Source organism: Centruroides sculpturatus, unplaced genomic scaffold (genome assembly GCF_000671375.1).
Source record: "Centruroides sculpturatus isolate CEXI.00-Female unplaced genomic scaffold, Cexi_2.0 scaffold827, whole genome shotgun sequence".
NCBI classification, from domain to species: Eukaryota; Metazoa; Arthropoda; class Arachnida; order Scorpiones; family Buthidae; genus Centruroides; species Centruroides sculpturatus.
The window spans coordinates 15,175-27,416 of NW_019385127.1; the positions used below are offsets into that span (position 1 = coordinate 15,175).

General features: G+C 27.7%; 1 protein-coding gene across 1 annotated transcript in view; it reads right to left on the reverse strand.

Moving 5' to 3' along the window:
* Window positions 1-376: 376 nt before the first annotated feature.
* The window catches only part of LOC111635154 (ADP-ribosylation factor GTPase-activating protein 2-like), a 53,662-nt gene continuing 41,796 nt past the window's right edge, over window positions 377-12,242 (reverse strand). The window contains exons 7-10 of the mRNA XM_023380021.1: window positions 3,162-3,302; window positions 2,960-3,089; window positions 2,682-2,885; window positions 377-707 (exon numbers count right to left, since the gene is read on the reverse strand). Of these exons, the coding sequence (XP_023235789.1) occupies window positions 690-707; window positions 2,682-2,885; window positions 2,960-3,089; window positions 3,162-3,302 (493 nt within the window). The 3' untranslated portion in view covers window positions 377-689. The remainder of the gene's footprint in view (window positions 708-2,681; window positions 2,886-2,959; window positions 3,090-3,161; window positions 3,303-12,242) is intronic.

The window sequence follows — 12,242 nt, forward strand, 5'->3', positions numbered from 1 at the left end:
GGCAATTGCTCGACACAAAGTGTGACCAAACGTATGATAAATAGCATAAATGTTAATAAAAATGTTTTTTTATTGCCATTTATTTTTTTCTCTCTCATTTAGAATGACTTCTACTTTTTAATAATATTTTTAGATGTTAGAAAATAAATTTACTTTCGTAAATTATTCTTACTGAAAAACAGATCAACTTATATGTAAAAATATTTTAATACCAAATTAACCAAATACAATTTTTTAATTTAATAATAAATGATCAAAAAACTGTTTTAAAAACTGTCAGAGTTTTAAAACATCTAAAAATTTCACATTTTAATTTTTTTGAAATGGATTTTTTTAAATCTCTGAAATTTTTGAAAAATTATGAGATTGTTTACATTTCATCAGCTTTAATATACAAATAATTAGAAAGAATTATGTAAGATTAGAAAAAAAATTTCATTTTTCCCCAAAATCAAACATAACATATTTTTAATATCCTTAAACAGTCTTATTTTCAAATTAACTCTACAGCATCTGGAAGTTACCATACCTAGCATTATATATTTCATCAACAAATCTGAAATTGCCATAAGATTTTTTAAAACTGAAAACGATCCAACCATTGTGTGAACATCTTTATGTAAAGAATTCGTAAACTTTCACCGTGTTCGCTGATCAGCTGTGTTTCCTTTATCCAAAAATTTGTGGCACTAATAACTATAATGTTCCTAGAATAAAAAAAGCAATTCTCGTGGAGTGTCATGCCCCAGGGATGCCTATTGTGATGGGTCATTCAGAATTGCACAAGAGAACTATTGTTCAGCAGCATTATCTTCTCTGTGACAGTGTGTGACCTACATGTCACAAAAAAACAACTCATTTTAAAGATAAGTTTTGAACCATCCACTCTATGGCCTGGATCTGACTGGTCCTTAGTTCTTCAGTTCTGTGTACATATGAAAGTCTTTTTCTGGAAGGACATGATGCATGATGAGGAAATACAAAAAAATTGTATAANAACTATAATGTTCCTAGAATAAAAAAACAATTAAAAAACTTGATGTAAATCATGTTTCGTAAGTAGTAACTGTTTATGACTATATGAGAAGGCACATGGTTAAAGAGGAGGAGGAGGAAACAAAAATATATATATATAAAAAATACATGACAGATTGAAAGGAACAAATTCACAATAAACATGTAACTTGTGAATGGGTGCTTACCAAATTAAAGATGTTAGTTGGATTAGCGTATCATTTACGCTGAAATAGATAAATTGAGAAAACCTTCATTAGTCATTCAAGGGTTGCAGGATTTCAAGATAAAAACAATAAGAAAAGAAACTAAACTAATATAATTAGAAGATTAATGAAAAAAACAATACACACATGTGGTTTAAACCAAGTAATTTTTTTCTTAATAAATTTATTTAAATTTAGTACTAAACTACTGAAAACGATTTTGTCATGTAACTTAATACAGAACAATTATATTCAATTTGTGTTATTTTTTTTACTCATTAAAGCATCAGACAATTATTCTAGCTTATATCTTGTATTTTATAGTACAATAAAAACTTTTTTACAATTATTTTTTGGTGTTTTAGAATTGTTCATTTAAAAAATAATGCTTACATATTTACTTTTAGAAAAATTTAATGAGAAAAATGAAAATTAAGACTTTGTAACTGTAAGAAGTGTGTCGCATCAGATTCTTTTGTAATATACACATTGTATGCACCATATTATATAAAATAATGTGCATTATAGAGAAGACGGAGTGAGAGTCATATGATATTTTTACATGCATGTAGAAATGAATACAAATAAGCAGCTATAACATTCATGTTTCATTAGGAAGTAAAAGATTCTTCTAACATTTTGAATTAGTTTATCTGTAGATTTTGTAAATAGAAGTTTATTGCATAATTTTAATTGCTTTAACTAACAGCTCAAGCTACACTGAAACTACATATGTTGACAATACTTTACATGCAATACAAAAAAATAAAATTTAATGATAAAAGTACTGCTGTTTGTTTATTTATCTACTATTTAAGGAATGTTTGCATCAAACCATATGTTAGAACTTTCAATTAATGTTGTAAAAATAATAATGCTAGTCTAAATAATGAATTTTGGTAAAGGTATTATATGTGCAAATTTATATACATAAAATAATCACTATAGGTACAGTATTGTACATAGATTATTATAATTTGTAGTTACATTTTAAATTAAAATCTGTTGGCTATTTAGTGGCTACTTTCGAGTTTGTGACATTCACATTGAGGTGTTTTGTAGTGATACCTTTGATAAAGGGTCATGTTCTTTGTTAACATGTGGATATGATGCTATTATCAGGTGTTGCTAGTGAATAATGATAACATGATCCTAGCATTAAGCTATAGAGGAAGAAATTAGATTGTTCAAAAAAGAGAAAAAATGCAATGTGACAAGTTTTGTGGAATGTCGAGTTATCAAGAGTCAAGTTTCTGGGATTGTACTATAGTTTGATTTGATGTGCAATTCTTAAACACTTGTCTACACAAAACTTTCTTTTCATTTTCTTATTTTTTTCATATTGTATGCAAAGTATCGTCAACATAAATTCTTGTTAGATTGAAACTACTTATTACAATTTCAGAATTAATTTATTTTCTAATATTTGCTATTTTATATGAAGTAATAATTTCAATATACCTGTAACGAGCTCATCACACCATTAGCAATATTTGAAAGTCTTGAAGCAACTTTAGTTACTCCATCTTTAACACCTTCTTTAATATCATACATATTAGGACCACTATAACTATGAGTTGGACTCCTAGTTGATTCTCCAAAGAAATCTTCACTAGAAATACTGCTTGATCCCTCGAAACGTGAGAGATTTGATTTTCTCTGATACTTTTAAAAGAAAATTTTAATATTTTATTGTAAATGAGAATTATAAATTAGAGGAAAAAATTCACAGTACTTACTTCTGAATCAAAATTATTATTAAAAAACTGATCCGAAGAAATAGCCTTTGCATTACCAAATTTACGTTGAGCTTCGTCGGTAGATGATGATGATGTTACTATTTCTTTTCTGTTTCGACCTGAAAAATAACTAAAATTCGACAGAAATAAGTTTATATATTTTGTCTAATGTATAAATTTGGTTTTTCTTAGTGCAGCATACCTATTATTTTTTTCTAAAGGAAGTATCGTTTCTGTTGTTGACTTTTTTGTATCAGATTTTTCTACATCCCAAGGCCCTTTTTTCAAATAATCTGAGAAAGCTTTATCTTCTGAATGTGAAAAGAATGGGCTATCTCCATACCTAATATATATAAAAACAAATTTGCAATTTAGATTATTAAGTTTTTAGTATTAAACTACAATATATTACTAGCTACTCCATTATTTCATACAGAATATTAAACACAAAAATGTTTAAAATTAAACTACACATTTTAAATAAAATAAACATTTTTTTTAAGGGCATGGTTAAAAATTAAGACAGCATAAGCACAATTATTCCAGATATTATAGGTCTGACAAGTAAAGAATTTTCAGAGTCCTGCCACAAATAAGCTACGTATTGATTATTGACCATTTGTGACCTGCCGTAATGAGGAAAAATTGAAAAAAACTAATACATAGGTTTAAAATAAATAAATACAAATGTATTCTGACAGTTTATGAGTTAATTATACTTTCTATTTGCAAAATTTCCTCAACCTTAACACAAAATAAAAACATAAAAAAAGTGAACTTTTAAGAAATTTGTGGGATTTCTGGGATGAGAAGAATTTCCCAGGTTAAAAAAACAACTGGGATCCCATTTGAGAAACACTATTTTAAATATTGTCAGCCTTTTTAGGCCAAAAAACAGTTTTGTACATAATAAAACATTTGGCTATCCAAAAAAGTAGCATGTATTTTTATATTCAACTGAACAGATCAAAACTAAACTTGGAGGCATCAATTAAATTATTTTATTCTAAAAATATCAATACTTTATATTTGAGTTTTGGTAATATGTTTTTTGAAAAGTTAGTTACAATCAGTCAGGCAGTTAGTTTTAAAATTCACTAGTTTCACTTATCAAAGCTTTTTCAAAACAGGAATGCATCTTAGACTTGTTGGTTGGCAAAAACTTAGCAACCATATAGTATAATATTGTTATTTAAAGCATTTAAATATTTAAAACGTTAAATAATTTATGCAATTAATTAATATAACATGGCAAGTTTTGAATTGATGGTTTTCTCATATTTAATGTCCAAAATAATCAATAGTATCAATGCAAGTAAATCATGTGGTGTGTTGTAACATAATAAATGTTTTTGCAATACCTCTCTCAATGTTCACATTAATTCAAATGTATTTCACCAATAGTAAGTGTTTAATTTAAATATGTCTTAATTTTTTAAAATGCAAGTTTTTAATATCATCTTGAAAATGTTAAAACAAAAATGACTGCTTATACAGCAGAGTACAGAAATAAAGTAGTCTGATATCTGTTTCATAATTTCTGTATTATTTTTTAAACTTTCAGCCAATTTTAAAAACTCTCTCTCCATAAAAATAAAGTATCTTATAATTCAATTGTAAACTCATGGTGTGTCTTAGAATTGATAAAAATAATTCATCCAGTGTTGTTTGCCTGCTAGTTTTTGTAATATTGTGAGAAAATGAAATGATTAATGCTTAATCAGTGCTTTAAATGTAAACACTCATAGGAAATTTTAATTGGTTTTGACTCTATTTAGCTGAAAATAATAATATAATAAAGATAAAACTTTGCTTAACTTGTATGCTTTGGAAAGTGCTAATTCTGATATTATTAGATGACTGAAAACAATATCTGTGATTATAATAAGTAATTCTATTACATAAAATTACATAACAGCAGCTAAAAGATGTAAAATCTAATTTTATTACTTGAGATTGGATTATTTCAAAAACATATATGCACAGGTGTGTTATGATTTCATGCATATATCTTCAAAAATTCTAAAAAGTTTAATATATTTTTAATGTGACATATTATTAGTTAGAAAAATCATAACTGCAACCATTATTAAAGTTATATTTTGAATTTATAGTTTTATATCATCATCATCCATCTTTAAACAAACATAATATCTGATATAAGCCACTTGTGAACTTTTCTATAATGTTTCATTTAAAATAGTGATTTACATAAAATTATATTCTTTCTATAATATCCTCTTTAAAGTTCTAATATTAATATAAAAAAACTACTGAATTAGCTTCATTTTACAAAAAAGATAGCTTTATTACATACTCATACTATATAACCTCATGCAAATACGTAAAACTTGGGAACCATTTTATTTTATAATAATTTTTCTAATTCATATTTTATAATACTATATTCTAAATTTAACAAGTAAATTTAAAATTTATATTCTATATGGTTNATCTGTTAAAAAAGACAGGTATTGTATACAAAATAGAATGTAACTGTATGAATCCATGTAGTTATATAGGTGAAACTGGAAGGGTGTTAGATGTAAGAATAAAGGAACACGAAGCGGCTATCAGATTGAGATATAAAAATTCGCCATGGTACGAACACACGGAAAACAATAGATGTAAAATTAATCGCAATAATATTAAAATTCTACACCATGAAAAGGACATATATAAACGTAAATTTAAAGAACACTTAGAAATTAAGAAAAACCAAAATAATTTAATAAATATTTCTGATGGGATGCAAATAGATTCTAGATGGTACAAAATGATAGAGGGCGCTATATAGTAATAAAATAATGAAGTTATTGCGATTGATTTAAAAGTGGTATTCTAATGTATTGCTAGTTAGATTGGTTGTTCGTATGCTATTTATATTTTAAAGGTCTGTAATGTATTGGTTATTGTATACACTTGTTAAGTTTACAGTAAAGTCATTATGTATAATGGTTTTTAGAAGAGATGTTATGCAAACACTTCAAGTGCATTTTAAATGGAAAACAAATAGTTGGTGTTCAGATGTAGTGGTAGCCCATACACAACTTTTACTTTAAGAGTAAGTAAGTAGTGATATTCTGTAATGTATTTATGTCATGTATTGGTTATTGTAAATCTTTATTGTTTTTTGAAAAATTAGCACTGAAGAGGGGTTGGATGAGTATACCAACCCGAAATGCATATGTCATTTTTTAAAGAATAAAAGTGAGTTCCTAACTAAAAGTTTTGCTGTGAGTCCGTCTAACAAAAACTTTTTGGATTACAGAGACGAATTATATACATAGGAAAGCAAGGTGTTTAAAGCCAGCCATTTTTTTTTACGTGAGAATGGATTAATCATTTTTACATTACTTTTTATGGGAAAGGTTGGTTTGGTCTATGTCCTATTCAGTATAAGTCCAAACATCAGGAACGGATTAAGGTTGTATACCGAGGTTCCACTGTACGTACATTTATTGAAAGGAACAAACCTGGGATCACACTGACCCCATGCAAACAAATGGTTGTTATTGTTTATTTTCTCACATAATTTATGTTGTTATTATTTACTTTTAAAATCTTTTTCACTTACAAATACAGTCGACCTCCCTATAACACGGTAGATATGTTCCATTCTTTATGAAATTGATGTTCTATAAGTCCTTAAATACATGAGCCAATCACAGCCTGGCATGTATGCAGTTTACGGACTATAGCTGTTTGAAAGGTTTTCTTCCATAAAATTAATCGATTCTAGACTAATTTGACTCAACATTTCCAAAACACGTATAATTTTTTGGGAATAATCCATATAAACTATGCTATAAACAAAAAATTGTAGGATTACTTACTGAGTGTGCACCGTTTGATGATGCCATTGCTTAATTAATTAAGCTTGTTTTCATCGCAGAGCAATGCATCGAATGGGGGTGCGCGTTTCCTGATAAATTATTTTTCTGCAAAAAATTTGCTGAACTTTGGAGACATCATTATAAATATAATTTTTATGGATGTTAAATAATAAATAGTTTTTAGTAGGTCGGCTGCTTGTTTAAACTCAACGGTTTGTGCAATATCTGCTATTGGTCTAGATTCGACCAATCCTGTCGCGACATGAGTTGGCAATGACGTTTTACCATTATATAGGAGTCTCTTTTAGCATGTTCATACGAATACAGTCACAATTTTTTCACTGTTTTATATATGAATCCGAATTATATGAACCCATTTTATAGGGGGGGTCTACGGTATTTACAATCATAAAACCTGTATTAATTAATTAATTACTGTTAAAGTTTCATATGAATTACAAAAATTTTATTATGTTTTCATTTAATGCATTAAAAGAATTCATAGGGAAAATATTATTTATTTTCACAATTCTTATGGATGATTTAACTGTAATTTCTGCAAATGTAGTTATTTCATTCTTGTCTTACTGTCTTGATTTCTGAGATATAAGCTGACATCTTGATCTTAGCCTCTTTTTCTGGTTATGCTGTACCTGCTATAACTTAACTATCTATTTTAATATCATAGTAAGATACTCTTTAGCAATGCCTATCTAACAGTTGATAATATATGAACCCATTCATCAACTAACAATAATACAATATAAAAAAATTAATAAGTCGTATGAGAACAAAAAAACAATTACTCCCGCACTGTAAGAACTAACGAATCATACTAGTAATTAACAGTATTATGTAATTTCCAGTTTTATTATAGCAACATAAAATCCAGTTTATATTGTATGTAAAACTAAAGCTATATGGGTCCATATAACCCCAAATGAATAAAAACAAAATAGATATTGTAAATGGATAAAGCAATGTAAGTCTCCTTCCATTAGTACATATTCTGATGTGGAAAAAAAGCCATTTTCATGTTATAACACTGAAAAATGTCTGGAGTCAAATTGATCCCAAGGTACCTGATACAGGTTAAATGAAGAATTAACTGAAAACAATCCCAAAAACTTTGTGTTTCTAATGATACAAGGCAATAGGTAAATTAATATTGTGTAAGTCTTTTACAGTTAAATCAAATTAAAAATTAATTAAAGCTGAAGTTATTGTATTCCATTCTAATAAAACTACTAATAAAACATTATACTTATGTCCAGGAAAAAGAAAAAGATAGTTATTGCTAAATAGCAAAAAAGAAAACTAATTGCAGAATACTAAGGTAATATTTAACCCCTAGCTTCTCAAATGTATCAAGCTGAACTTATTTTTACTGTTATAATTTCTCATATCTTTCAAATCCAATAATAAATAAAATGTTTACTATTTTAAATTTTATTGTGAAATTAATTAATTATAATTACAATTTATTATGTATTGCATCTAATTTTACTTAAATTTATTTAAATTAAACATTATAGATATATTCTTTGTTTGAATAAATAACATTAAAATAAAACAGAAGTTACAAATATAAAGATCCAATTAATTAAAAGAATGAAAATAATAAAATTACAAAATTTATTATAATTATTAATTATCACTTACCAACTTCAGGAGCTGTTTCACTTTTTTGAGGAAGATTTTCTGTATTAGTAGGTATTGACAAAGATCCATTAGTTACATTATGTTCACGAGAGCTTTCAGACAATCTAGCTTCAGAATGCTCTTTAAAAAAGTCAACTTCTTTAATTTCAGGTGAGTGGATTATTTCTCCATGACTGATATCAATATGTAACTGAAATTATGAAAAATTTATAAAATTAATTCTAATTATAAATGGATTAATTATGTTTATAACAAGCAGTAATTTTAATAGTAATTTAGTACTAAAAAAACACGCAGTTTGAACTTGAAGATAAGTGTATAAATTGATAATATAAATTGACAACTTTTAGTGAATCCAACAAAATTACAGTAGAGCATCGATTATCCGACTCAATTGGGGACTCAGGTTGGTTGGATAACTGAAAAATTCGAATAACTGAAAAGAAGGAAAAAATACATTATTAGTATAGTATATTAGGATATTAGTATATCGCTATTAACCAACTTCGTGTTGAATTTTCATCGATGTTTAGCCTAACAAATTTTTTTAAAAATAATAATCACTATTGTATCGTTAAAAATTATTTTATTGCTCACAAAACAAACAACCACTCATAATTAGAAAATTAAATCTCGTTTAAATACTGGCCTCCCTTCAATGGTCGAGGATGCTAGCTAAAATATGCAAAAATTTAACAAAAATAATTTTAAAGTAGCCAAGACATAGCCAAATATTGTAGCACCACATCACTAGCAGACATTTGAAATTTGCCGACTAGAACGGTCGGTTAACTGACATGACGGTTAATCGGGGGTCGGATAATCAATGCTCTACTGTAGTTTATAAGAGTATAAGTTGGGTCAATGTGTCCTCACATAGATGGAGAAATAGAAAACTATTAGACTTTATACTAATAAAAAGGCAATATTTGATACATATATTTTTCAATGTGTGAGCCATTTTCTCCACACCTTTTCCAGTGGTCAACAACATCTTCAAATATCTTTTTAAAGCATGTTGGATGAAGATGTTCAGAAATTTGGTCATCATTTCTTTCACTTCATCAATGAGAAATGTTATTGGCCCGGATTTTTCAGCTTGCAAAACAGAGTAGTGTCATTAGAAGTGATATCAGGTTGTTTGGAATTGGGAGCTCTTGAAATCTGTATTGTTCAACTGTTGCTTTTGTGACATGGCTGGTGTGGACAAGTGCTTGTTGGGAAGGAAAAACAACCCACTTTTGATTTCTGACACAGTTTGCAGACCTCACTTACTAGTTCCTAGTAGTAGCTGCTGTTCCAAACTTAAGGAATAAGTGACCAAATTTCTGAGCATAATTCCTTTAACATTCTTCAAATAGGCATTTGAAGATCTTTCTGATGCTGGAGATAATATGTAGAACAAAGTGGCTCATATATTAATATTTAAAAAAAAATGTATATAATAATATTTTTTATTAGCCAAAAGTTTAATAGTTTTCTGTTTCCCCATCCACATAACTCCAAGGACTTATTGGCCCAAATATATGTTTTCAATTAATTAATGTGAAAATTTAAGTAAACCATTACCAATTCTTAAAAGAAAACTTAATGGAAAATAAATAGTTATAAAATTACAAATACATTTAATTTACAATAAAATTAATTCATCTTTAATATGAAAGCTGGTTTAAGTATCTATATTTTAAGTGCTGCTAAAATGTTATTCATTAAACTTGTACTGGTAAGTTTTAATTTATAAACATTTTAATGCAGATTATTATTTGTAAAAATCTGAATTACAGCTGTTATGGCATTAGAGATGCAATAACACACATAAGTGTACAGATATAAAAAGAAAATGCAATACATTATAAAAATAAATTATTTTCAACAATTTTAACTTTTTAAAATTTTCTTATTGATAATTTCTCAAATGTACAGTACATTATAAACAAAAATAAGTCACAATTTATTAAGATTATCTTTGACAGGGTTTTAAATGTAAATTAAAAGAATGATTCAGTGGTATCTAGCCTGATTTTTCATTTATATAATGAATAAAAGCATAACTTACAGAACAAATGTTGGAACAACATTTTAGCAACTTTCTCTAGTACAGTAAAGCATCAATTATCCGAATCAATTGGGGACTGGGGCTGTTTGGAAAATCAATTTTTCGGTTAACTGATTATGTACGAAAAAATATATTAACCTTTTCCATGTTGAAATTCGTTCAAATCCTGGCACGTCCTTAAGTACCCTCTCATGGTCGCACCAGTTCTGCCAGCTAAAACACGCGCATCAACAACAATAATATTGGAGTAACCCAAGACATAGCCAAAGATTGCTGCGCCACAGCACTAGCGGAAATTTAAATTTTCCGACTGGAAAGCTTTCAGTTAATTGCCATTTCATTTGATCGACATTCAGATAATCGATGCTTTACTGTATATTATTTCAAAATATTTTCATGTATGAAGAAGAATAGATATAAAATTTTAAAATAATAAAACAGTAAAAGACAATTGCAATAATAAATATGTATAGTAGGATTCAGTTAAGAAGTTTCCGTGTTTAGAAGTTTGCTTGTGTAAGAAGTTTAATTTCGAAAGTCAAATTTTTTCTTGTGTAAATTTTTTCCATATAAAATGTTAAGGAAATTTCCTGCTTAAGTAAATGAAAATTCTTGTCAACAACCAGAAAATGAACTTGCTTAAGAAGTTTTCAACTGCATCCTATCAAAAATTTTACACATTTAATTGCATATAGAAAAATCAAAATAATCACATTTAAAAAATGCACAAAATTTTGTGTCATTTTGCACACTTTTGGGCTTACTTCAATCACAAATTTTACAATTTTCTTACATGTTTATCTGGCAACAATGCTTGCAAAGTTCTGAAAAGTGCTTTCAAGTTCTGAAAAGTGCTATTAATATATGAGTTATACTATAAGTCTAATATAATACATCTCAAAGCCTGATCATATATTAATAAACCAACAAACACCTAAATAATTGGGCAATAATTAAATAATAAATACAAATCAATTTCGTATACAAATAAGCGTTAGGCGCCATCTCTAAATAATTATAATTGTTAATAAATAATTTACAACAAACCAGTGATCACTTTTAGACGGTTACTAACGGCTCTGGCTGGAGACGCTTCCACGTTCACGGCCAATAAGAATCTCCACATCGGCACTCAGCCAGCTATCTCTGTCCCCGGCAAGAGTATATATGTATATAAATATAATACATCTCAATGCCCGATATATTAAAAACCAACACACGCCTAACTAATCTGTATACCAAATTCATTTGTATTTATTATTTAATTATAGCCACATTATAGCCCGATTAGTTAGGCGTTTGTTAATTTATTAATATATCGTCAGGCGTTGAGATGTACTATAGTTTTCATTAATTCATTTAAGATATTAAAATACAGTAGAGCATCGATTATCCGACTCAATTGGAAAGTGAAGTGGGTCGGATAACTGAAAAAACGGATAACCGAAAAGTATGAGAAAATACATTAGTATAGTATATTAGTATATCCTACGTAATTAGTATACCGCTATTAACCTACTTCGCGTTGAATTTTTATCGATGTTTAGCCTAACAAAAAATTTTTAAAATAATAATCGTCGCTATTGTATCGTTAAAAATTAGAAAATTAAGCCTCGTTTAAATACTGGCTCCCTTTCATGGTCGAATGAGTGTTGCCAGCTAAAACACGTAAAAATAATATTAAAGTAGCCAAGACATAGCCAAATATTGTAGCGCCACATCACTAGCG